The sequence below is a fragment of the Orycteropus afer genome, unplaced genomic scaffold, assembly GCF_000298275.1.
Source record: "Orycteropus afer afer isolate SDZICR_OR568_19922 unplaced genomic scaffold, OryAfe1.0 scaffold00057, whole genome shotgun sequence".
NCBI lineage: Eukaryota > Metazoa > Chordata > Mammalia > Tubulidentata > Orycteropodidae > Orycteropus > Orycteropus afer.
The window spans coordinates 1,378,506-1,406,063 of NW_006921644.1; the positions used below are offsets into that span (position 1 = coordinate 1,378,506).

Here is a 27,558-nt window from a genome sequence, read left to right on the forward strand (position 1 = left end):
CAATTTTCCTAGATTCATACTTCATACATTCCATGTTCCGATGATTGATGGATGTCTGCGGCTGTTTCTCTTCAATTGGAGTGGTGCCACATCAGCAAATGAAGGTCTTGAAAGCTTATAATTACATTCCATTAAAAAAAAACCTCACTGCTACCGAGTCGGTTCAACTCACAGCCACCCCTCCTTGGGTTTCTGAGGCAGTATCTCTATGGAAGTAGATTGCCTAATCTTCTTTCTGAGAAGTGCCTGGTAGGTTTGAACCGCCAGCCTTCTGGTTAGCAGTCAAACGGCTTAGGCACTCCGCCACCAGAGCTCCCTTTATTAAAGAAACCAGTTTGTGACTGTGTTCTATTGTTGGTCTTTAGGGAGGGGTGACTGTGTCCCCCCAGACACACAGCAACATCTGGAGTCATTTTCGGTTGACCCAGCTGGGGTGGGTGCTAACAGTCTCTAGTGGGTACAGATCAGGAATGCCGCTGAGTGTCCTACACTGCACAGGACAGCTCCTCACAACAAAGACAAGTTCATCCAAAATGCCAATGGTACCACCGCTCGGACACCCTGTGCAACACATTTCACAGCGACTAGCTAAGGGAACTTGCTGCTTCTCTGTGGACCCACTGTCTCACCTGCCCCGTGAGGGAGGGTAAGTGGTGGACTGGATCATCTAAGATGCTTATAATTCTGAAAAGGGCAGGGACTCACTGTGAGCGAGTACCTGCTCCACAGCAAGCACCTTGACAATGTCAGAATCAGTCTTCTCTTGCTGTGGAACCCACGGCCACTAACTTGGCAGCGAAAAGTAACACCATCTCTGTCATTCAGAAGGCTGCGCACGCTGTGACTCAGTTCTCTGCTCAGGGTTTCACAAGACAGGGGCCCCTTCCTTTCTGCAGGCTCTAGGGAAGAGTCCACTTCCAGCCTCCTTCAGGTTGCCGGCAGAAGTCAGTTCCTTGTGGCTCTAAGACTCAAGTTCCCATTTGCTTGCTGCCTGCCAGCTAGAGGCCACTTTCAGTGCTTACAGGCCCCTTTCATTCCTTGCCACAATGGCCCCTTCCGTTTTCAAAGCCGGCCAAGGGAAGTCTCTCAAATGTCAAATCAACTGCATCTATGAACCTCTCTGACTTGGTCTGTCTGCAACCCACTGGGAAAATCTCCCTGCCTTTTATAAATCAGCCCCTTCATTAGGCCTGCAAACTCCCTTCCCAGCAGTACCTAGATTAGTGTCACTGGTAGCGTAGTGCCTAAGGCACTTGACTGTTAACCAGAAGGCTGGTAGTTCAAACCCACCAGCCACTCCTCGGAAGGAAGATGAGGCAATCTACTTCCGTAGTGATACCGCCTCGGAAACCCAAGGAGGGGTCGCTATGAGTCGGGGCCGACTCGACGGCACATAACAACAGCAACAACAACTGGGAGAAGGTGTGTGTACACTCAGAGCTGGGAATCTTGAGCCCCAGGTAAGATTTCCCCGACCACGATTTTTACGTTTTCATTTAATTTTCACAGCCTCCCTTTCAGAGCACTGTTTGTTTGTTTTTTTCTTTTTTCTTTTCTCTCCACTTCAACAGATGAGGAAACTAGATTCTCAGATAGTTTAATAATCCCTCAAATCTAGGTAAATGGGACTCAGCAATTCTCTGTATTATTTTTGCAACTTCTTGTAGGTCTAAAACTGTATCAAAATAAAATGTTTTGAAAAAGAATAAGCTCCCCAAGATCACCTAACTAGTAAGTGAGAGACAGGCGTCTAAAATCCCACGCATTTCAGCACACCATCCTGTCTTTCCAAACTATTTGTACAAGGTATGTCTAAGAAGATAGTATCTCTAAACCCCCTGATATTTATCTAGCCAGGAGTTCTCAATCTTAACTGTGCATTAGAACCACCTGGAGTCTTAAAAAGATACAATGGGCCCCATCCCTAGACATTTGGCTTTAATTGGTCTGGGGGTAGGGTGGGGGCATTCATGTTTTTAAGAATCACTAATGTAGACTGACTTTGCAGTCACCTGCGACAGTGTTGAATTATAATACTGAACAGAGATTAGAATCAGTAAAAATCTTCACACCTTTAACCAGACTGACAAAGAAAAAAAAGAAGATGCAAACAACTGAAAGAAACGATCAAAGTGGAGACTTGACAACCAGTCCAATAGAAATGAAAAGGATTGTAGCAGAATACTCCGAACAACCACATTCTCACAACGGGGATAACGTAGAGGAAATGGACAAATTCCCAGGAATACATGTTGTTGTTGTTTGCTGTTACAAGCCATCGAGTAATAAATAATCTACCTGAATTAACTCAAGAAGAAATAGAGAAATGCAAACATTAGAATTTGCATTACAAAAGGAAATTCTTTAAAAGAACAAATTGTATCTCACTGCAATGCTTTTTTTTTTGTGAGTTTTGTAATGCATTTTACTGAGAAACAATGACCGAAAGACCTTAAGATAAGAGGTAGAGAAATTCATTAGCATATTGTAAGTATGATTTGCTTCCCATTATGTCTCTTGCTGTATAAAATAGATTCAGCTTCAACAATCAAGGTTAAGAGAAAAAAAAATGTATTTACACTGTATCCACAGAGGAAGTACTTTTGCATAAGTCTTCATTTGCCTCCTAGAAGTGGCAGCTGAGTATGAAAAGGAGATGAGGAACTGCAAAGTCACAGGATGAGTCCCCAGACACCGAAAGCTGTCTGCTGCACAACTCCGTAAATCAGTGGCGAGATAAGCTCCTTTTACTAGTTTCACTCAATCCCTTGCGACTCTCAAACTAGCTGACTTCTGGTAAATTAGTGATGTGTGCTGCATAATTTATATCAGAAAGCCTGCCCTCTTGACATGCAGTGGTAATAAGGGCAGATAAAATATTCCAAAACTCAGCGGCATGAATAATCAATCAAAAGAACTCAGCTGAAAAAAAAAATCCTTAGAAGCATCAAAGGCATCCCTTCAGCGGAGGTGAGCTGCCCTCTAGACAGAAGCCACTCAACAGACTTGCACGATGGTATTTGCGGGTAGTCTCCTCTGTAATTGGACAGAGAGGCCGTGGGAACAGGCTTGCATGTTTGGTAATAACTGCAAAGAACTCCAGGGTCTGTGGAGGCGGGCATGTATGAAGTTTGGGCGAATGTTTTCAGTCCTGAAAGCTACCAGTAGGCCTGTTTACTTTGAGACTTCAGGAATTAATCAGTGTCATCTTCTCTTAAAGTGTTGATGGCCAATGGTGGGAAAGCATGCAGTTTTACCAACAGGTATGTTCCTCTTATGGTGAAGAAGGACCAAATGAGTTCTCATAATTCTGCATGGTCTCCAGCCAAGGCAATACTGACCGTGACACTGGGTGGCTAAGGACAGTATCAAGGAGCCCTGGCGACACAACAGTGAAGCATGTGGCTGGGAAGCAAAAGTTTAGTGGTTCAAACCCACCCAATAGCTCTGCAGGAGAAAGACTGGTAACCTGCTTCTGTAAACACTAAAATCTAGAAACCAAACCCACTGCCGTCAATTTGATTCTGAGTCATAGTGACCCTTTAGGACAGAGTAGAGCTGCCTGCCAGGGTCCCCAAGGCTGTAAGTTTACAGAAGCAGACTGCCTCCTCTTTCTCCCAGGCAGCAGCTGGAGGAGGGTTGGCTAGCAGCCGAATGCTGTAAACACTACACTACCAAAGCCTCCCCGTAAGGGTTATAGCCTAGAAAGCCTCCCCGTAAGGGTTATAGCCTAGAAAACCCTAGGGGGAGCTCTGCTCCGTCACAGGGGCTTGCTATGAGCTGGCATCACATCACCTTGAGGGCACACAGCAACAACAATGACAATATCTGCAAGGGAACCACCAGCCATGACTAATGTCCTGTATGTGTTTGGCACCTCAACTATGTGCAGAGTAGGTCTCAGGGTGCCCCCCACCACAGAATTGTACACAACTCACTACAAAGACTCGACGGCACCTAACAGCAGCAACAACTACTACAAAGAGCCGTGATGACATGTCCTTTCCAGCAAAAGCAGAAAACCAGCCACAAACATCTTAATCAGAAGGGGAAACAATTAAATATGCAGCAGTTAGAAGAATAAAATAGATGCATGTAAGAAAAAATTCCAAGATACAAATTTTTAAAAATACTTTATTGTGATTTGGGTGAAAGTTTACAGAGTAAATTTACTTTCCATACAGCAGCTCACATATACTTTGTCTCATGACACTGACTGCAATTTCCCACAATGCAACAGCTCCCCTCCCACTTCCTCCCCATACTCACCTCTTCCCTGTGTCCTTCCCCCCCCCATGCACTCCTGCCCCCCAAGCCGTCTCCCTGTGCAGACACAGCCCTTCTAGTCTCCCATGATTGATCTCCCCAAGGAGTATATCTACCTAATGTAAACCTTCAGCTCATATGCCTGTCTTTTGTTTGGCTGGAAGCCACTGGAGTGGGTTCAATTCCAGACCTGAGGGCAGCTAGGGGCCACAGTCTCAGGGGTCTCCCCAGACTCCATCAGACCAGCAAACCTGGACCTTTTTTTTAAATGATTTTGAGTTTTGTTCCACATTGTTCTCCCACTCTATCCAGGATCTCCTATACAGATCCCCCTGAGAAGACACATTCTTTTTAAACACCCTGCCTGCCTCCAAAAACCAAAGCAACCACCATGCTTCAGGAAGAGTATTGGCTAATCCAGTTTATGTACACTTCAAACACACACACAAGAACAACAACAAAGCTGTTGCCTCAGAGTCGGTTCCAACCCATAGCAACGCTACAGGACAGAGTAGAACTTCCCCATAGGATTTCCAAGGCTGTATAAATCTTTGCAGAAGCAGACTGTCTCATCTATCTCCCAAAGAGTATCTGGTGGGTTCAAATGGCCAATCATTCAGTTAGCAGCTGAGCACTTAACCACTGTGCCACCAGGGGTCCTTCAATAAATATTAGCTGTTATTTTATTTGGGCTAAAACTCTTTCCTGCCCTGGGTGGTAAGGAAGATGGGCATAAGTCAATCTAAAAAGGCCATTACAGAAGAGCTGCAATAATGGTCATTGTTACTGTGTTACTAGGATCACTACCACCATCATTCCTATGTGCCAAGCATGTTTCAAGAACTGACCCTTAAGGTACTGTTCTTTCAATTGCACATCCACAAACCCCATGAAGGAGGGAGTACCATTGTCCTCATTTTTAGCAATGAAGAAACTAAGGCACAGAGATGGTAAGTGATTTGACCTAGGTCACAGAGCAAAGCCCAGAGGTAGGACTCACACTTTTGACTTTGATGTCCGAGCTCTGAACCACTGACATGAATTGATCCAAATCCCTCTGTGATTCTTTATCTTTCTCTCATCGTATGTCTTCATTGTCATAAAGTCATTGTTGCTTCCCATCACACGTCTTCACCAAGACAACTTCCAATGCCCAAGAGATTTCGTCCTTCATGGACAGGCTGTGAAGGAACCAAGAAGGGTTCTGGATTCAAGTCTGGCACCCCGACTGTGCACTGGGCTAACAGCAGAGGGTCCATCATAAGTCTTCAGTCCCGTGAGAGCTGAGGCAGTTACCCTGATGCTTGACAGAAGGCTGAAGTGCTGATGTGAGCAAGGGCCTAGACTCAGGCAGGAGCTCAGGGAGTTGGTGTCTCAGGAGCAATCCTCAAACAGCAGAGAGCAAGGAGGGCCCATCAACCTCTCCACTTCCTTGAGTACCCCACAAACTGGGCCTCATCACTTGGGGCTCAGCTTTCTTGCAAGAACTTTGGCTCCCCCCCTTCCTTAACTAATTGTTTCCTTCTTTTTTTTTTTTTTAAAAAAAAAAGAGTTTGGCCTGGCATTTTGCTAAAAGTGTCACTATGAACAATACAAATAATTTTCTCCACAAATATCTGAAGCAGGAACACAGGAGTGAGAGAGAGAAATCAAAACAAAATGAAATACAACATGTCTTTTTACCCTTGATGAATCAAGTAATGGCCTAAGAAAACAGCTCGGTTAAGCGGTTAAGCTCAGCCTGTATTCACAAAACAACGCAAATACAACTGGCCTAACCCTTCATTTCACATGATCCTCTTAAAGTGATCAAGCGACAGAAGAGTTCCACAAGAGTAAACGTAATTCAACAAACCGCTGCTAGCTAACAAGCCCTTCCAAAGCAGCTGAGTCTTGTTTCTTTCTGCCGTGGACCACGGTCATTTAACTTCAGCCCTTTGACAAATGGAAACCGGCTTCCTCAAGACTCCTCTGGCTTCCTCAAGACTCCTCGGCAGGTAGTGACCAGCAACAAACAACTCAATGACTGAGTTTCTGAGTCATAAAATGCTTCTAAAAAGGGCAGATCAAAGCATCTCTGTGGCCCGTGGAAATCCCATTGCTTCCAGAGCCCCTTGCAGGGACCCAGTGCTCTGGAGAATGGGTCACTGGAGTGGCAGCCTGAAAAGGCCACCACGAAAGAAAGCTACAATGGGGACATTAGGCCAGCCAACCATGGAGGAGAAATGCCACTTTTGGTTTAATTGTTGGGAACAAAGAAAAGAGAAATGAAGGGGAGCCAAGTGACAAAATTGGACGGTGCCCCGGGAGTCAAGGGTGGAGGGGAGTCTCCTGGCAGCCCTGGTCACAGTGCACAGCCCACTATGGGCTGCTACGGGCGCTGAGGCTGGACTGGAATCCGAGATTGGGCCTTTTTGTCACAGCACACGCAAAGCAGTCTGCCATGCTCACCAGCTGGGCCTTTTCTGAAAGGCAGATGTATGGGGTCTTCCAGATCCAGGTGGAAATAGGGCACCCTATTGGTGACAGTTTTTTTCATGCCTTTCCATCTGATCTTGCCATTAGAGAATTGCATTGGTTTTAGAGTTTCTTAAGCAAGGGGTGCCTTTCCCCAATTGAACAACACAGAGTCATCAGACACCAATAAAGCGCAGATCATCTTAGGCCTGTTGTTGTTGTTATGTGTCATTGAGTTGGCCCCAACTCATAGCGACCCCTCCCCTTGGGTTTCCAAGGTAGTATCACTATGGAAGTAGACTGCCCAACCTTCCTTCTGAGGAGTGGCTGGTAGGTTTGAACCGCCAGCTTTCTGCTTAGTAGTCAAGTGCCTTAGACACTGTGCTACCAGAGCTCACATCTTAGGCCTAGAAATGGCTATTTCATTGTGAACCACAGAAGCCCAATCCAGGGAGAGGATGGCTTAAAAGGAGGGGTGTGGTGAAATTAGTGTCAAAGCCCTGTGTCCTGGAGCTTTACCACGCACAGTAGCATATTCAAAAATAATAAATAACAACACTGTCACTGATTCTGACTCACAGCTACTCTATAGGGTACAGTGGAACTGCCTTATTGAATTTCCAAGGCCATAAATCTTTACGGAAGTAAACTGCCACATCTTCCTCTCACTGAGTGAGTGATGGGTTCAAACTACCAACAGTGGAATGCTTTAACCCAAAACCCAAAACCTAACCCCTGCTGTGGTTGATTCCAACTCCCGGGACAGAGTAGAACTGCCCTATAGTGTTTCCAAGGCTGTAACTCTTTAGAGAAGGGGGAGCTCTGGTAGCGTAGTGCCTAAGGACTTGACTGCTAATCAGGTGGTTCAAACCCACCAGCCACCCCTCGGAAGGAAGGTTGGGCAATCTACTTCCGTAGTGATACCGCCTCAGAAATCCAAGGATGGGTTGCTATGAGTCAGGTCCGACTTGACAGCACATAACAACAACAACAAATCTTTAGAGAAGCAAACTGTTACATCTTTCTTCCACTGAGCGGCTGGTGGGTTCAAACTGCCAATGTTTTGCTTAGCTGCAGAGTGTTTTAAGTACTATACCAAAACCCAAAAACAAAGCCACTGCCACTGACTTGATTCTGACTCCTAGTGACATTATAGGACAGAGGTGAACTGCCCCATTGGGTGTCCAAGGCTCTAAATTTTTACAGAACCAGACTGCCACATCTTTATCCAGTGGAGTAGCTGGTGGGCTCAAACTGCTGACCTTTTGCCAGGGCTCCTTATTAAGGCGTAACAAAGGGTCTGATATGTACCACAGTAAAGACTTCATTTAAATCTAAAGTTTCCCAAATTTATAGGAGCATGGGACCTTTTTTTGTCCCAGAACACCCTTCACAGTTAGAAACCAACACAGAGCATTGTTATGTCTGTCGGGGTCACTGCTTTGGTAATTTTCTTGTCACTACCAAACGATGAAGAGATGCTCTTTGGGAAAGAAAAAAAAAAAAACAAACTGAAGGAAATAATTGAGGGAACATAAGTATTTTCATGGGCAAATAATTGAGGGAAATTCTAGGTTTGAACAGTTAAATGTCTTCAAAGTGGGGCATTACTAATGTTATATTAATACACCACTCTTCGGTCAGTTTGTCATCCTGTGGTGGCCTACATGTTCCTGTGAGGCTGGAAGCTTGCCACCAGTATTTCAAACACCAGTAGGATCACCCCTGATGGACAGGTTTCAGTGGAGCTTCCAGACTAAGACAGACTGGGAAGAAAGGCCTGGTGACCTACTCCCCAAAATTAAGGAGCTCTGGTGGTGTAGTGTGTAAGGCATTTGACTGTTAACCAGAAGGCTGGCGGTTCAAACCCACCAGCAACTCCTCAGAAGGAAGACTGGGCAATCTACTTACATAGCAATACCACCTCAGAAACCCATGGAGGGGTCGCTATGAGTCGGATCTACTCAGTGGCAGTGAGTTTGGTGGGTTTTTTTTTTTTTGGTGGCACGGTGCCTAAGGCATCTGACTGCTAACCAGAAAGTGAAAACTTTATAGATCCCAACAGACCAACTGTTCGGTTCAGTGCCAGAAGATGAGCCCCATAAGCTGGAAGACATTTCACAACAGCAACAACAGTGGACACTGCCATACCAATGACAATGAATGTGCCACAGAACTGGGCAATGTTTCTTTCTGTTATATGTAAGAGTATATATAAGGTTGCCATGAATCAGAGCCGACCCAATGACCACTAACAATGATTTGCTAATATTCACTGCAAAGCTCCAAGAGGTGGCATTTTGACACTAATTTGAGCATGTTCTCCTTACTCCAAAGCCATCCACTCATGAACTCCTTGTCCCAAGGTTCTGTTGAAGCACAGCTTGATTCACAATAAAGAGCAATTCTAAGGTGTGAAATTACTGTTCCATCTTCTCCCCAAGGATGTAAAAGCTCTATGACCTTGAGGCTGGCATCCAACTTTTCCACAGCTTTATCCATTGTGTCCTGAACACTGTTTGGCAGAACAACAGCAATAAGAACAAAACCTGTGGCTATCAAATAGATCCGGACTCATGGCGACCTCACGTTACAGAGTGGAACTGCTCCACAGGGTTTCTTGGCTGCATGTAACCTTCACAGGAGCAGGTAGCCGGGGCGTTCTACAGAACAGCTGGATGGATTCAAACAACCACCTTTTAGGTAACGAGATGAGCACAAACTGTGTGAGCTGTCCACAGGCTCATAAATAGTTGGTGAAGGAAAGTATGATCATTCAATGTGGCTTTCTAGCCAGTTCCTAAAGCACATTTCCACTAAGTATCAGAAATGGAATCAAACTGTCAAATCAATACCAATTATTAAAACCATTTACCTGCAGGTTCAATGCCTTAATCCAGCAGTTTGCAAACGTTAGTATGTATCAGAATCACTTGGACAATTAAATATACACATTCCTGGGCCCTCTTTGAGCTTCTGTTTTGGATAAAGGAATCTGTATTTTCAACAAACACCCTAAATGAATCTAAACCAGTTGATCACAACTTGAAAACACTATCTGAATGAAAAGGGTCTCTTGGGTGCAATGTGTTGGGGGCATAAAGGTCTTTCAGACTTTCAGATCTCTTAGTATGTGAGGAGAAAGTCTGTTCTATTATCCCAGATAGCAGAATTAAGAAACACAGGTGAAAATCACAAAAAGGTAGACTGTAGTTCAATGCCAAGATAAAGAGTGTCCCAACAATGGCATGGCCTTTCTGGAAATATAATGACCTTGGCATTCAAGATGAGGCTGGATATGATAGAAAGGACTGAAGTGGCAGACAGTGATTAGATTAGGTTAATTTGCAACTCTGAGACTCTGAAGGTTGCAAACTCAAGTACCTTCTGGGCAGCCAGTTGGGGTGGTGGTGAGCTGGAGAGGGCATGTTGTTGCTAGGTGTCAGATTGGTTTCAACTCAGGAGCGACCCATACTCCTGGCTAAAGTCATTCAATTAAAAAAGAAATGATAATAACCTCCAAACCTAACTGTAGGATTTGAGTCACTAATGGCAGATAATTTGCAACTCCTGTTTTAAGAGTACTTCCAAGTAAGTAACAGCCTACTCAACTCCTAAATAAAGTGAGACCTGTAAGGTTTGTGTGTGTCTGTGTGTGCGTGTGCACATGTGCACATGTATGCATGTTGGGGGGGTAGCATTTTTGAAGAAGCCTGGTGGCACAGTGGTTAAGTATTCAGCTACTAACTGAACGATTAGTGGTTCAAACCTACTAGTGGCTTCAAGGAAGAAAAGACCTGGTGATATGCTTCCGTCAAGATTTAAAAAAAAAAAAAAAAAAACACCTCCCTGCCATCGAGTCGATCTGACTCATAGTGACCCCTCCTTGGGTTTCCAAGGCGGTATCTCTACAGAAATAGATTGCCCAATCTTCATTCTGAGTAGTGGCTGGTGGTCTTGAATCACCAGTCTTCTGGTTAGCAGTCAAATGCCTTAGACACTATGCCACCAGCTTGGGAAACCCTATGGGGCAGTTCTACTCTTACCTATAGGGTCACTATGAGTTGGAATTGACTCCATGGCACATTTTATTAAAATATACCATATTTCAAGCAAAAATTAATTCTGAAGGGGAAGTTCCTGCCAGAACGACTCAAGCTGGAATAGTCGTCTGTTTCACTATTGCAATCCTCTTACTCCTTCTTACTTTCACCTCAGGTTCCCCTGGTGGTCAAGATAATGGTAAGATTGCCTACAGGTACTTTGTCAAGCCATCTCAAGGTGACTTACTACTTTCTTAACACACTATGTACACATGAGGGGCTTACTATCACCTGTAAAGGGATTCTGATACCAGTGGTCCCAACCCCTTCTTGGTACAGAGGCTTCAAGTGGAAGAAGTTTCATCTCACGTCAATCTCTGTGTAAGCGTAAGGAGAACTTCCCACCTGCTGTAGCACGTGAACTTTGAGGAGTCCTTCCATAAAGGAGGTTACATTTGTGTTCCTTTCCTGAACTCCTGAATCATCCACTATACTGAATCCATGGCAGAAGTTAATGGAAACGGGATGTAGAGTTTACTTTAGAGGAGTTACGGAGCTCCTGTTGACAAAAAAGCTGAGGAGTATTTCTGGGTTCAGGTAGCTAGAAAGACAGAAATTCTTCCTCCTGACATGGTTATTTCATCCCCATCTGTCAATATCCATAGTGAAGTTTTCCCTCGATGTGATGCCTCAAATTATCTCACAGGACTCACTACTGTTATTGGATAGTTTTTCATAAGCAAATCAATGCATTGTTAGAGATTCACAGCCATAGTAACAAAGAGGTTAAGTTGCCAAAAGCATTTCCACTCAGAATTCTTGTTTCTATTTATGGAGAAAAGGAAAACACCACAATTTGGACTGAAATATTTATACTACTTCTTGGTCATATATGCTATAGAAATCACAGAAGATATAAATAGCCAATAAGGTATTCAGCTTCATTCACCATCAGAACAAACTAAACCATACAATTCACACCTATTAATCAGAATGGCTTAGCTGGAAAGGCAGACAACATCAAGTGTTGGTGAGGATGTGGAGCAACTGAAACTCTCACATACTGCTGATGGGAGTGATTTCCACTTTGGAAATCAGTTTGGCAGTATCTATTAAAGCTAACCGTGTACATACTCTGTGACCCAGCAATTTCATTCTTAGGAATGTTTCCAACAGAATGTGTCCGTAAGTTCACCAAAAGGCATACACAAGAATGTTCAGCAGTACTCTTCATTATAGCCTCAAATGAGAAATAACTTGAATGCCTGTCGACAACTGGATGGAAACATTGTGGGATAGTCACACAGAGGAAGACAGTGTAGCTGTAAGAATGAACTGAAAATAAGCACGAATCTCACAGTGACAACAGTGTGTGGGATAAGCCAGATAAAGTTCATACTGTATGATTCTCTTAATGTAAAATTCAAAAATGGCAAAATTAAACTATATCAGAATAGGATAGTGATCATTTGTCATGGGTAGTCACTGGAGGGGTTATAAGAGGTGTTCTAGGGACACTGCTAATGTCCTGGGTGTGAACTTAGTGGAAAGTCTTTCACGTTACACACAGGATTTGTAAGCTTTTATACTTCAAGAACAGGGCTGTAAAAATTTGTACACAACAGCATCTTAGCTTCTTGGTTGCTGTTCTTTTTTTTCTTTTTCCCTACTGTCTCATTAAGGATGGGTGTATGAGTGTTGAGTGTTTGTTATACAAATGAGCCAAAGATAGCCCTAGGTTGTTAATTTCTTCATAACGGACTAGGCACATGGGTTCAAAAAGCCCTCTGGCTCCAAACTCAAATTTGCACATATCCAATTGTTTTTAAAAATTGCCCCAATAAGTACTTAGAACCTGCCTGCTTTACATGCCCTGTGAAACTGCACCCACTGTCTGCCAGTCCTAGATAAAGTTCTGAAGTTACAAGGAACAAAGCTGTTGATGGCCCGTGGGCCTCTCTGACTCAGAGATTTCCCACCTTGCCATGGAAGGACATACCTTAGATACGCATATGTTCCCCTCCCACCTCCTCCCCAACCCGGGGAACTTCCTTGCCCTCTTCCCCTTTTGGCAGCTCCCTGTACCACTTGCCTCTGGAAGCCCTGAGGCTGGAGGACCAGGCCCTAGTGGGCTGTCTACACATCAGCCCCAATGAACAGCTTATTGTGCAATGCTGCTATCTCATGGACATATCTTTTTCCTTGATCAGCCTCGAATTCCCTCAAACTCACTACTTTGCATAGTTGGTTAAGAGACACATACGGCAAATAACGGAATAAGGCTAAGCCTGATGACTCTGTCCTCATCCTGTGTTGACCAAGTGGGCTCTTCGAAGGTCAGCAAATTGGGTGATCGAAGTCCGAAGCCTACAGATGGCAGTGGGTTTAGAAATGACTTTCTGTAGTTCAGGAGAAGAAATGGAGGCCTAGAGAAGTAAAGTTGATTAACTAAGAACACACAGCTAGTTTTTCCAAGAAGGCTCAGAATCGGAGTCTCCTCATCTCAGTCTGCTGTTGTGTGCTGTCCAGCAGACTCTGACTCATAGCGGCCCCACAGGACAGAGAAGAACTGCCCCATAGGGCTTCTGCGGTAACCTTTAGGGGAACAGATTGCCAGCAGTTTTCTCCTGTGGAGCAGCTGCTGGGTTCAAATCACCAACCTTTTAGGATCCACTTTACATCACCCTTACACACAGGCAGATCTTTCACCCATTACAAAGACAGAAATTTTAATCTACCTCATTCTTAACAGTTAAAACATAATTTGTTCCCTGTTTAAAAGTGAATCTCTTCCTTAGAAGGAACCCAACATCTACTAACAAAGACAATTTCCCAGTTTCCTGATTGAGAGAAGGGAGTCCTGAAAGAGTTACACACAGTGAAGCTCATTTTGACTAGAAATAAAACAACTCTGCAGCAGTGAGTCCTTCTCCCTGCCAGCCATGCCGTAGCACGGTACACTTAAGAAGCCATAATCTGCCCTGGGTCCTACTAGTTAGTGCTGATGTCAGAATTAGAACCTGGACAGACTGCCCTTAACCACTGTGGTATGTGGAATGAGGTGGTTCAAGCCACTGTGGTGGGGTGTTGCTTCAACTCCTTTTGAAAACTTTAGGAGAGGGAGATATGTAGGGATGCCAAAAAAGGGCAGATTAAAAACAAGCGTGTGTGTGTCTGTCTATGTGTGTGTGTGTGTCTGTGTGTGTGTATCCATGGTATAATATGTAGGTCATTACTCAGCCATAAGGAGTTCTGGCGACATAGTGGTTAAAGCCTTTGGCTGCTAACTCAAAGGTCAGCGGTTCAAACCCACTAGCTACTCTGCAGGAGAAAGATGAGGCAATCTGCTTCCACCAGGATTTACAGCCTTGGAAACCCTATGGGGCAGTTTTACTCTACCGTATAGGATTATGAGTCGGAATCAACTCGATGGCAGTGGGTTTGGTTTTATTGAGCCACAGTGATCATTTAAATGGCCTAAGTTTAGTTGGAACTTGTCAAATGTTTGATTTACTCTATAATTTGAAGATTGTACCAAAGAATATCATTAACTCTGGTTCTGATGAAAGGTTTTAAACTAATTATGAGGCCACAATACCAAAAAAAAAAAAAAAAAAAACAAACAAATAACAGAAAGTTTCAACCAGCAACAAACATGAAGGGTAACAGAGAAAGCTGGAAATGGCTAATGATGGCTGAACAACATGGTGGATGTAATTATTATCAATGAATTCCACACGTGAACAAGGTTGAAATGGAGGGCAGGAGTTCTACTTCATCAACATCTAAGCCACTCCTTTTTTGTGGCTTGACTCACACATACATTACTAACCCACAGCCCCACTTGGCTTTCTCAACTTTCTTTCATCCAACCATGCCAGAACATGAACATCTCCACTGCAACGCAGAGTCAAGTCAACCACAAATGCCATTTACCGCTCATATGTGTGACTTATCTGAGAGAAGCATCCCTTACATCCGATTCTCAGCCTGGTGCTCGCCAGATGAGGATTACACAGAGAGGAAATAGCACTGGTCCCAAATGCTTTTTTAAGCATTTTGTCACACTTAATCCTGCCAGCCCTTGAACACATCACACCACATTCTACAAGAGTGTCTTACATGTGCAAGACAACATGCATAGATTAGTTAAAAAGAAACAAAAGGCCTCCCTTCAGTAAAATGAAGGCTGGGCTTGATGGCGCTGCTGAATGCAATTTGGTATTGAAATGCAGTTTTCCCATTTCAGAGCATGTAGAGGCATGCGGCTTGTCAGATTTATATAATGCCTGGTCTCCTAAGACTTTACACAGCGAATGGCATCCATCAAATTAATTTCCTTGGGGATCGTCTCAAACATGAAGAATGAAAAGGCCCAGACCATTAAACATCAAAAGCATGATCTAAATGCTAATTAAAATTCTATTATATTTTCTTTTACTGGGAGCAGATTAGATTAATTCAATTGAGGATATTAGCAGTATCCAAGCTGACAGTGCAAATGTGTCGAGTTTGCTAGATGAGCATTTAATACTGCAGACATCTGTTCATTCAAGTTATACAAAAACACCCGAAAGAGGGGTCCGATCCAGAGAGGGGGTACTTACCAAGCCGGCGCACGTCGACACGGCGACGGAGGAGGAGCTGTCATTTCTGATAAATCCCTGATAGAAGCATCGCTGCACGGCGGGTTCCTGGTTCTTGGAAGCCCCATCTTTTCCAAGCACCTGGACCACAAAGTGACGGCTCAGGATCGCTGAGGGCTCCAGCTCCAAGTGGAGCTCCTGTCCAAATGCTGAAAATCGGTAGTGCAGCGAGCTCCTGGCACTCTGCGCAGATCGCTTCCTCCTACCGTTGTGCAAAATGTCGTGTGAGATATAGGACCCGCCTGTGTCCACTTCCACTGGGGTGACAAAGACATAATCTGCAATGGGAAAAGTTGAGCTGTCAGCACCCAGAGCCAACAATACCAATGGTCACTTTCCAACAGGCTGCCAAAGAGCTATGCAGAGCTGGTAGGTATCGTGGTGCCTATCGCCCTGCACTGAGATTTAACATAATTCAGAGCCTCTCAGGAAGATGAGGATGCCCGGCTCTCTCCAACTAGACCACCACAGTGATTCCTACAGAAACTAAAGGCAAGCACAATCTTCGTGAGTTTCAAGAGCATCTGTGGAAAATGTCACAGCTCTCCTGGCTTGGACATAGCTGGACTTGTCTTCCAGTAGCCATGGAGATGGAACCACTCACACATAATAATTGATTTTTGGTGACTAAATTAATAAACATAAAACTGCAAAAGTAAATAAATGGAATTTCTCTTCAAGGAGATTCATTGATTCAAATCTTCATGCTTAAATTGAATGGGGAGCACTTATTTGGAGGGACAGTTTGAATTTCAAATGACAACTCACAGTGTTGGGTAAACTGACATGATAGCTCAGGTAATTAACAAGTAGCAGCAGCATTTTGGGAGCTCTGGTGGTGTAGTGCCTAAGGCATCTGACTGCTAACAAGAAGGCTGGTGGTTCAAACCCACCAGCCACTCCTCAGAAGGAAGGCTGGGCAATCTACTTCCGTAGTGATACCGCCTCGGAAACCCAAGGAGGGGTCATTATGAGTCGGATCTGACTCCACGGCAGTGAGCTGGTTGGTTGGTTGGCAGCATCATTTCAGTTACAATAGCATTTGTGCACAATACTAAAACTCCAGCACTTGGACTGCTCTTCATATCTTACCATAGGCTCTCATAGGGATGATCCTATTAAATTGTAAGCGTAAAACATTATACACGCATAATAATGCCTTACCATGTCAGAACTTTTCTATATAGGCTGATATTTAAAATTGCTCAAATTGTTGATGGGAGTGTAACAGACCAGGGACACCTGGAAAGACCTATTCAAAACTACGTTCAGCACTGCACCCTAACCAAACCCACTGCAGGTGGGTTGATCCCGACTCATAGCACCCTGCAGAACAGGGTAGAATCCCACAGGGTTTCCAAGGCTGTAGTCTTTGTGGAAGCAGACTGCCTCATCATTCTCCCATGGAGCAGATAGGGGTTTGAACTCCTGACGTTTCAGTCAGCAGCCCAGCACTTTAACCTCTGCACCACCAGGGCTCCTTCCCTGTTCCCTAAAGCAGGACTAATTGCTGCATGTTCCAGGGAGGAGAAACTAGAAAACAGTTTGCTGTTTGAAAACTGAAGCCAGCACATGGTTTCTTCCACAAAACACTGAAACTGAATAGCATCATCCCACAAACGACCTGAAATGTGCCTGCTGAGCCCTGAACACTCTGCATCTCCACTTTCTAGGCACAAAATGGGAAACTAATTTGGAAAGTGCTTTGAAAGATTCCAAAAGACTAAGAGGCACGTTTGAGTCACTTGGGTCCTTGGTTACTGGGGGAGGAAAAGAGTGATTTCCCCTTTCCCAAAACAGTTTTTTTTTTTTTTTAAGTCTTAAGGAATGAACAGAAGCCCTGTCCCTAAAAAACCCAAACCCACTGCCATCCATCGAACCTATTCCAACTCATAGTGACCCTACAGGACAGAGCAGAACTGTCCCATAGGGCTTCCAAGGCTGTATTCTTTATGGAAACACTGCCACATCTTTCTGCCATGGAGCAGCTGGTGGCTTTGAACTGACCTTTGGTTAGCAGCTGGATCCCCTAACCCCTGAGCTACCAGAGCTCCTTGCCCTGTCTCTAGCAAAGATCAATGAGTGCTAGTCTAATCAGGCCCACATCTGCTTAAAACAAACAAAACAGAAAACCCAGTATGACAATAACTTCCAACAGTTTTTCTCTGGATATGAACCATTCGTGACCTTTTGTTGTTGGGCACTTCTCATTCTTAGGTTCTTTATGTCTGGCCGCTCCCATTTTCTCCCAGTCTCCCTCTTAACTAGAGACAGCATATAACTGACTTGCATATATATTCTTCTTCTAAAAAGAAAATAATTGAAAGCGTTTTCTTCAGCATTTAAATACCCTAAACGTCTCTAATATGCTGCTCTCCGGGTAGGTGGCTCTGGACCAAATTCAACTTTTTGTTAGCAATAAACCACCCCTCCCCCCACCAAAGGAACACCTAATTGACAGTGAAACCATGCCCCAGGGTCTCGACGATCAGGACAATCAGCCATTTCTTACCTCCTTGTGCAAGACCATTTCTGAAAGTCTGCCTGTTTTTCCGCTGGGAGCCTTGTGCAGCCAGCCTTCTAGGTAATCAGCGGGGAAAGTCTACCCCAACCCAGATACTTGCTACCAGCCTGTTTCCAAGGGAGAGTCCGCAGGCTCATGGTTACACTCCGTCCCTGATGGGAGGAGGGGCAGTTAATGCTCCCTGTCAGCAATGATCTGATCTACTGGTTCAAGGGCTGACTACAGATGACCTTCTTACAGGTGGGACAGAAAGGAACTCCAGCCATCCGACCCTGATGGAACAATGAAGGACTGTTCAGAAACTACAACCTTTCTAGTTGGACAAAAGGTGAATTTCTCCCCAAGAGCGAATTCCTGACCCCCCTTCTTCTGCCCCTCACTCACCACTCCCTGACATAGCCTTTCTCCATAACTCTACTCTGCCCCAGTCCCCAATATGCACCCTTGTCCCCTGACATAAGAGAGAGAACCCTGCAAGAGGAGAAATTACAGAGTCGCAAAGAATCCAGGTTGCACAGTCACTAAGGTCAGGAGTCAGCTTAGTTCTCCCTTAGCTGGTGGAAACAATGAAAACAAGGATTTGTCTTCTGGGCAATGTGGAAAGTTAATAAATGACAGAACGGAAGGGTGTTCTGGAGATCTGTGTCTGGGGGACCTCAGAACAGGCAGAAAAAGGAACCCACAGTCCTCAGCTACCTGCTTTCCTCTCTTTAAGAGGGCCTTTTGGAAATCCATGGCACAGGGGGAATGAAGAGATGAGGAGGAAGGAAAAGAGGCACCCAGTGGAGAGGAGACTGAGCAGGAAAGATGGGGAGGCAAGGTGCTCGCGACCTTTCCGGTCTCCGGGCTATCACGGAGGGGAAGAGCAGAAGCACTGGGCCTTTTTTATCAACCGACAGTCGGAGTCCACTTCCTTTGTAAAGTCTCACAGCAGTAAGATTTTTTTTTTTAAACAATCCATCTGTGAAGGCGGAAAGTATTGTTTTCTCATTGATGTGATTTGCAGCTTGAGGCACTGATTCTTCTGATAAGCTCAGAGCCCTTACCACAACCCCCCTCTCCAAACACTAAGCGTTTCCAGGACGCACACACACCTGACAGGTTAAAGAGAAGAGGCGGCTCTTCTATCTTTTCTCTCTTTTGGGGGAGGAAGGGACAAATTATCTGGACAGGCACTCCTGAGGGGTGGGGGTAAATACGAACCATCATTTAATCCGCTGCCGCCGCCGCTGCTGTCACTGGCTAAGGCCACGACGACCCACACACAGCAGAGGCAGCACAGCTGGAGCGCCTGCAAGAGAAAAGGTGACATCGTGTGTGAGGCTCGGCCGGCTTGCGCCTGGCGCCCCCTGTGCCCCGCTCTCCGCGCGCCCCATGGCGGCACCTGCCTTGGCTACGCGCCCCAGTCTCGCGGGGCCCCACGGCGGGCCGGACCCCGCGGCCCGGAGGGCGCAAGCGAGCAGGAGGGCGCATTCCATGGTTAGGTGCGGGCGCGGCGGCGGCGGGCGGCCGGGCGCAGCGGGCGGAGCGCACTGGCAGCGCGCATTCTCCCAGCGGCCTCGGAGCGCTGCGCCCCAGGTGCGGCGCCAGGTGGGAGCCGCCGCCGCTCACATCTCCGGCAGGCGCGCCGGGGCCTCCCCGAGGAGGCCTCCTTTCTGCCGACGCGGGCCGGCTGAACTGCCGCCTGCGGCTCCGGGGGCGTGCAGGGGGCTCTCCGAGCCGGGGCTGGCGCGCGCCTCGGAGGGCGGACGGCGAGGGGACCCTGTCTGTGCTTGCCCGCCCGTCTGTGCGTCTGTCTGTGTCTGTGGGAGAGTCTGGGACTTTCGGGGAAGGCAGCGCCAGCTGGCTCCCCCAGCGCTCTGGAGCCGAGCGCCCGCCTCTCCACCGCGCAGTGATTGGCGACCAGCGGCTCCTGGGCTCGTCCGAGCCCCCGGGCTGGTGCAAGGGCGTGGGATTCCCAGCTCCCGCTCCGAAGGAGGGGGGCGAACGGGGCGGGGAGGCTGGGTGGGAGCGAGGAGGAGGGAGGGACCGACCGCCCAGAGAGGGAGGGGAGCGCCCTGGAAAAGGCTTGGAAAACGTCATTTCAGCGCACCGAGGGGAGAGCTGAGGAGGAGGCGGCCCAGGTAAATGGCTGGACTTCTGGTTTCGCTGTCTGTGCAGACTTGTCATTTACAAATCTTCTAGCAAGAGAGCTGGGACACCATTCCCACCACCACCTAAACTCCAGGTGCTATATTCCCTGCTTTCCTGTTTACCACACGCCCTACCATGCAAAGTGGGAATTATTAACGACTTGATAGAGATTAGGAAACTGAAGCTCAGGCGGGCTCAAGACACCCCAGCTACCCAGTTAATCATCTGATAACTCACAAATCTAGGGCAGCCTGGGAGGCTGGGACAATGGGTCCTGTCCTGTGTTCAGGGCAAGAGCACGTGGCCAGTGGTGGCCTGGCCTCTTCTCCTGGATCTTTCTCTCCTCTCCAAGGGAAGAAGCTGCCAACTCTTCCAGGTTCAATCCTCGTTCCGGATACAAAACCTGTAGAAATCGGCCATGACAAACGGTGTTCATTAGCACCCTGAACGTGCGTCCAATTTGCTGAGTGCCTGTTCACTTACTCAACACGTCTGTTTGATCTTTTGATCCCTATTGTTTGCGTTCTCCCCACAGGCCAGTGGGAAAGATTCTCATTGGAAAACTCAACAACAATAAGAACAGAATGATCACAGTTACTGTAAAGGGAAAGAACAGGCTATTAAATATTGGAAAGAATTAAAGCAGAAGCTAATTTAGATGGAGGGGATACGGATGTGGGTGCATATGAGTGTGTATGTGTCAGGGTGTGTAGAAGGCTTCTTTCAGGAGCTGCCACTTGAAATAAGACCAGAGCGATGAACAGAGAGGGTTAGGTATACAAGGGGCTGGGAAGGGGGCTGTTGTGAAGGAGTTGGATTCTGCATGTTAAGCAGAGAGGGCACCGCATAAGTGAAGGTCTTGGTGGGAAACATGCTTGGCATGATGGAAGAGTACATGTCGGAGGAAAGGGCAGAAGCATCAGGTGGCCAGGTCAGCAGCACTTTGTTGGTGTGAAGCACGCTGGGAGATTGTTTCAGAGATTTAAGATGATATTAGAGAGAGTGTACGTATAGGAGGCAACATCATCTCAAATAAAAAACAACATGGATCGTATGTGGAAGTGGATTAGGGGTGCCAAGATAGGACCAGAGAGGAACAAGTTAGAAAGCTCTTGCTAACACAGAGTAATGACAATGGCTTGGACAGGGTGGTGACAGTGGAGGTGGATGTGCTGTTACCTTGCTCAGCCTCAGGGGTACTGAGTTGGTTAAGTGAGATCTATGTCACAGCCTAAAATAAGTGACAGTTCAACATTTAAAAAAATAAAACAACTCACTGCCATCGAGTCGACTCCGACTCATAGAGACCCCCTTTGGGTTTCTATTCAACATTTAGAGATTATTTTCTTGAGTGCAACAGTGAAGAAGTAAACCCAGGGCTGTAGAAGCAGAAAAGATGGTGCAATTTCCTGCCTAAAGGAATCAGGGAAGGCCTCATAGAGGGAGAATCATGGTTGATCAAGTCACTAGCATTTCCTTCAACAAACTAGTTAAGCTCTTGCAGGCTCCATTTTATAATCTGTAAAACAGGAATGATCACAGCCCATAGAAGGGTATGCCAAGGCTTAAGTGAATATACTCCGAGGACACCATGGGTGAGCTGTGAAAGAACGGAGGATGCCCCATATTTCAGTTGTGTCACATCCATCCTTTGACAAACTTTCATCTGCGTCAGAATCACCGGTGATGCTGCTTTAAAGGGTAGATTCCCGGGCCCCTGGCCATTGAAATTCTGATTTAGTAGATTTGGTGTAGGGCCCAAATGTGCCCCCAGTGACAACCTAGATGGATAGTAGCAATTCCAATCCTATCCTGTGACATTTTTCTCTGCCAGCATGGAGCCTCATAGCCTCTCATTTGACTGAACAGATATTTGTCGAGCACTCACCCACTGAGGGAGTGGAGACCTGCTCTTAAACCTCATGTAAGAGGCTGACTCTCCATTGGCTTTTCTAGCTCTTCTCTCATGCCCCAGCCAGTCTTTGCACTGTACAGATGCCAGCCTTCCATTGGTACAGAAACCAAATCCTCACATACTCACAGATCCAGACTCACACATCTAGACGCCGAAACTTCTAACTCCGCTCATTTAGAGATGACCAGAGCCAATCCCTTCTGCAGAGCCCATAGACAAACACTGCCAAGCCATCAACTCTGGGATTATTTCAGGCCATCAGTTCTCCAGGAACTGGCCCTGTAATATGCATGAACTGTCACTAGAAGGCGAGACAGAATCATAAGCTCTTGGTCCCACCTTTCATTTATTACCTGGAAAGTAGTACTCACTTCCAATTACTTGGTGGAAGGTTTATGCTAACTTTGCCCAAAGTAATTTGGTCTTTGTCCTTAGCTTCTTGAGAGATAACCAAACTCATGGAATTTCCTGAGTAATTGAGGTGCCTTAGTTATTTACAGGAGCTCTGGTGGCACAGTGCTTAAAGCACTTAGCTAGGAGATTCAAACTTACCAGCTGCTCCATGGGAGAAAAATGTGGCAGTCTGCTTCCATAAAGATTACAGCTTGGATACCCTGTGGGGCAGTTCTACTACATTCTATAGGGTTGCTATGAGCTGGAATTGACTTGACAGCGATAAGGTTGGGTTCCTGGTTCAGTGTCATCTCTAGTATTCCTTGGGTTGTCTGTGGGCCTCCAACCACACCTGACAGTTGATGCTAATGAGGTTACAAAGGTGGGGACTGGCCAGGTCCGAAAGACCACCTCATGATATCAGCTGACCTCAGGGAAATTCAGCTGATTCAATCCATCATGACTATTTAAAGAAGTCTAATAAAGGCTCTGGACATGGAGGTTCCTTGGGCTTTCATTAACATAAAAGGCATCAGTGCCCGTGGGATGGCAGCACATCCCTCTTTGGGCCATGAAAGCTGGGCATTAGGGACCTTCCAAGACCCCATTCTCTTCATCCCTTCATTTGTATCCTTTTTTTTTTTTTTTCTTGTAATAAAATTATAATTGTAAGTGTAAAGGTTCTGTGAGTCATCCCACTGAATTATCAAACCCAAGGGAGTAGTGGGAGCCGGCAGGTCAGAGTGAGGGGGCTGGGACCCCTGAGCTTTCCGCTGATATCCTGAGGGGGTAGAAGGGACCTCCTAATTTGTAGCCAACAGGCTGGAAGTGAAGGAGTCATGGGACTTCCCATGTTAAACTAACTCAGTTTAACAACTAGTTTTGTACATTGTCATCAAACACAATCTAGGAATTACAAACAATTTTTCCTTGCCTTGACCACTACAAATGGGATTAGTTTTAGTCTTTCATTCCACCTCCTCACATCAATGACATTGATTTCTTATCTAGGTAACCCTCTTCCCCTTTACAGTGGTCTATGTTGGAGTTTCCTGTTTTAACCAAAATCATCTAGCACTTTTGCTACGTGACTTTGGACACATAGCCTTAATGTGCTCATCTCTAACATACATAGAGGCAACAATCCTCACCTTACCTTTTTCTTTGTATGAGGATTGAATGAAACAACATATATAAAGTGCCTGATTCAGAACCCAAACCATTGGTGCTCAATGAATGGAAACTATTCTCCTCTTTCTTTGACATTCTTTCCCCTTTATTCTATAGCAAATCTATGTCACGAAGCTGTGAATCCTTGTATACCAAAAGCTGAATGTTCTCCCACCAAACAGCAATCTGGGCCTTCATATGTCCCACCTGATTTCGGGGTTGCAGCTATGTGACACAGTACTTTATATGCATTATAAAGTGCTATTCCCTTCTGGAAAGGCATACAAAATTGGCCAGAGGTTGGAGGCTGTGCAAATTAGGTAAAAAATGTTCCCTCTATGCTAATTATGCCTTGTGGGCTTGGTAGCAGAGAATCAAATAGATTTCAGTTCAATTCATGGACAGGCAGAACCTAGCCATTCACGTGCCCAGCTTGGGTTGCAATCTCCTCTTAAGGCATCATTTCCTTCCACCTACTCAGCATCTCAGGAGCAGTGGTAGCAAAGTGCCTAAGGCACTTGTCTGCTAACCAGAAGGCTACTGGTTCTAACCCACCAGCCACTCCTTGGAAGGAAGGTTGGGCAATCCACTTCCGTGGTAATACCACCTTGGAAACCCAAGGAGGGGTCGCTATGAGTCAGGTCCGACTTGACGGCACATAACAACAACATCTCAGCATCTCTCCCATATGCTCGCACTATTGCAGGGTGGTCTTTCCAATTACCTTTCCACTTTCTGTTCATTTCTCAACAACTTGCATTCTGGCTGCTTCTGCCCTCTTTCCCTGAATCTGTCCCTACGATGTCAGAATCCAAAAGATACTTGAAAAACAAAGACCAAAAAAAAAAAAAAAAAAAAGAAAGAAAGAAAAGAAACAGAAATATAAACATACAGATTCTACTCCTTTTATTCGGAGCTGCTGTTGTTGTTAGGTGCTGTTGAGTTAGCTCCAACTCACAGCAACCCTATGGACGACGACAAAACAAAACACTGCCCAATCCTGTGCCACCCTCAGTCCTTTCTGTACCTGAGCCCTTCGTTGCAGCCACTGTGTCAATCTATCTTATTGAGGGTCTTCCCCTTTTTCATTGACCGTCTGCGTTACCAAGCATGATATCTTTCTCCAGGGAATGGTCCCTTCTGACAACGTGACCAAAGTAGGTGAGACGAAGTCAGGCCATTGTCGCTTCCAAGGAGCATTCTGGCTACACTTCCTCCAGGACAGATTTGTTTGTTCTTCTGGCAGTCCATGGTATTCATCGACAACTCCACAATTCAAAGGCGCCAACTCTGAAGAAGTCTTCTTTACTCATTTTCCAGCTTTCACACACATATGATGTGATTAGAAAGACCATGGCTTGGGGTAGGTACACTTTAGTTTTCAAAGTGATATCTTTGCTTCTTAACCCTTTAAAGAGGTCTTTTGCAGCAGGTTTGCCCAGTGCCATATGACGCCTAATTTCCTGACTTGAAGGCCCCTTACACCTTATATTTTGCTTTTGTGGATGTTGACTGTGGGTCTAAGTTAAATGAAATCCCTGACAACTTCCATTTTTTTTCTCCATTTATTGTGATGTTGATTATTGGTCCAGTGGTGAAGATGTTCATTTTATGTTGAAGTGAAATCCATACTGAGAGAACAATGAAAATGCTCTGGAAAAAGAAAAGAGAGAGGACCTGGGCAGAGTTTATCCTTTTGAATTAGTTGTAGCATTTACACCTAACGATCACTGGCTGCTTCTCAAAACCCTCTCACCTCCTCAGCTTCCAGGATGTTATCTTGCCCTGCTTTGCTTTGGTTATTTTTCTTGTTTAAGTTTTACTTATGAATCATTTTGTGGCCCTTTATGTCCCTTAAACATGGATGCTGCCCAGATTTCTGTCCTTACCCCTTGTCTTTTCTCACAAGTCTCCTCCACTCTGGGGATTCAGACCTCATCTGGTTTCGGGTGATTCCCAAGTCTCTTTCCCCAGATCAGATCTCTCTCCTAAGCCTTACACTTGGGACACATTTCTAACTACTTGCAGGGCATCATTAACTGGACACATCAGAGACACTTCAAATTCAACAGGCACCAAGACAAACCATCGGTTACCCTGAATCTGTCACCACCTACCCAAATCCCAAGCTGGGAAGTTTTGTAGCCACATCGGGATGTGGAAGATGAAGAAGTGGTTGGTGTCAATTGTCTACCAAACCTGCTTTCTAAATGCCTCTCCAGCTTCAGTGTGATGGCCTTCATTCAGCCCCTCAAGAGTTGTTACCCATTAAGACTTAAGAAAGGAGGCCTCTCACCCAGGACCAACTTCCTGACCCCTCTGACTAGTTAGGCATGCCTTCCTGTGTCCTCAGAACACCCCACCCTTCCCTCCATGCCACAGCTGGATAAGTGAGACAGGCACAGTGGAGGCTGTGTGCCCCTGTTCCAACCACTGCCACCTTGTCCGTTTCTAGACCTGGAGTGTCACTTCTGTCTCTGTCTCCAGTACTGAGAACGGGGCTAGCACACATGTTTGGTAACACATTCAGTTGAAACTTCATTGCCCAGAAGGAAAATATGGGCTGCTGAAACATACACTTTATACCATCTTCTCATCCAACAAAGTCCTTATTCCTACTGCAGCCTATGAGGGACAAATGCCACAAAATAATGAGTTTCCACACTTCCCTGTGTCCAGCTATTTTTGCTTTTCTCTCTCCCTCCCTCCCCAATATAACCTCCTTTCATTCCCTCCCTCACCCCATAACACACACTTATGTTTCCATTCTCTTTCCCTTCCTGACTAAACCCTACTCTTTGTTGCTTAAATAAGTGTGAGCAGCTTGAGCATCTGACCTTTTTTTGCCATACCATTTCCCACATCTTTTAATTCAACCAGTTGCCCCACCACCTGTCCATCACACTGCCTGCCCTTCAGGTTCTAAACCTAGTATTACTTCTTCAAAGATGCTTTCGTCATCCCCAGGATTTCTGCAGAACACTTGCTGTATTCGTTTGTTGTTAGTTGTTGATTGCTATGAAGTCAGCCCCGACTCATGAACAAAACGCTGCCCAGTCCCGTGCCATCTTCATAATGTCCACCATTGCAGCCACTGTGTGGATTCTGAGTGTCTTCCAACCCAGGGGGGCTCATCCTCCCGCACTCTATCAGGCAATATTCTGTTGGGATCCATCTGGTTTCCATTGGCTAATTTTGGAAGTAGATCACCAGGGCTTTCTTGCTAGTCTGAGCTAGTCTGGAAGCTCTACTGAAACCTATTCACCTCAGCGACTCTGCTGGCATTTGAAATACCAGTGGAACAGCTCCTAGCATCACAGCAATATGCAAGCTACCGTAGTATAACAAAATGAAAGACAAGTGGTACACTAAGTTAATGACTAATTTTTAATTCGGTAGTTATTTGCTTAACGGCTCTCTTCTTCAGTACACAGGGTCCCTGTGTATCATTGAATTGATGGTTTATCTTAGCATCCAGCTCTCTGCCTGGCACAGAGGACACTTCAAGGGAAACGGATGGTTGAATGGCTACATGAGTGGATGGCTGCCCAAGAAAATCTCGAGGGCCCCTTACACCTTGCACATTTCTTGGATTTCTGTCTGCTTTTTTGCACCAGCAAGCTTAAGAGCAGAGATTCTCAACCTTGGTATACACTGACCAAGCCCCTCTCCCCCCAGATTCTCATTTAATGGGTCTGAATGCACACTGGATTGTTTGTAAAGGCCCCGTGGCTCCTGAGAACCATTGTCTAGAGCCTTGAGTGTAATCCACCAACAGCAGCACCTGGGAGCATGTCCCACCTACCGCGACTCAGACCCCAGCATCCCAGCCCTGCTGAATCAGAACCTGCATTAGATCAAGCTCTCCCGATGAGGTGAGCTTGGAAACTCTCCTGTCCTCCATAAGCCTCAGTTTCCCCATCTATAAGATGATAATAACAGCACTGGTCTCAGATTAAAATGTTTGGCTGCTAACCAAAAGGTCACTGTTTGAACCCACCAGCTGCTCCG

General features: G+C 45.7%; 1 protein-coding gene across 1 annotated transcript in view; it reads right to left on the reverse strand.

The window, feature by feature from the left end:
* The window catches only part of ADAMTS18 (ADAM metallopeptidase with thrombospondin type 1 motif 18), a 175,477-nt gene extending 156,063 nt beyond the window's left edge, over positions 1 to 19,414 (reverse strand). The window contains exons 1-3 of the mRNA XM_007939106.2: positions 19,325 to 19,414; positions 19,140 to 19,227; positions 15,374 to 15,690 (exon numbers count right to left, since the gene is read on the reverse strand). Of these exons, the coding sequence (XP_007937297.1) occupies positions 15,374 to 15,690; positions 19,140 to 19,227; positions 19,325 to 19,414 (495 nt within the window). The remainder of the gene's footprint in view (positions 1 to 15,373; positions 15,691 to 19,139; positions 19,228 to 19,324) is intronic.
* Between the last annotated feature and the right edge of the window lie 8,144 nt (positions 19,415 to 27,558).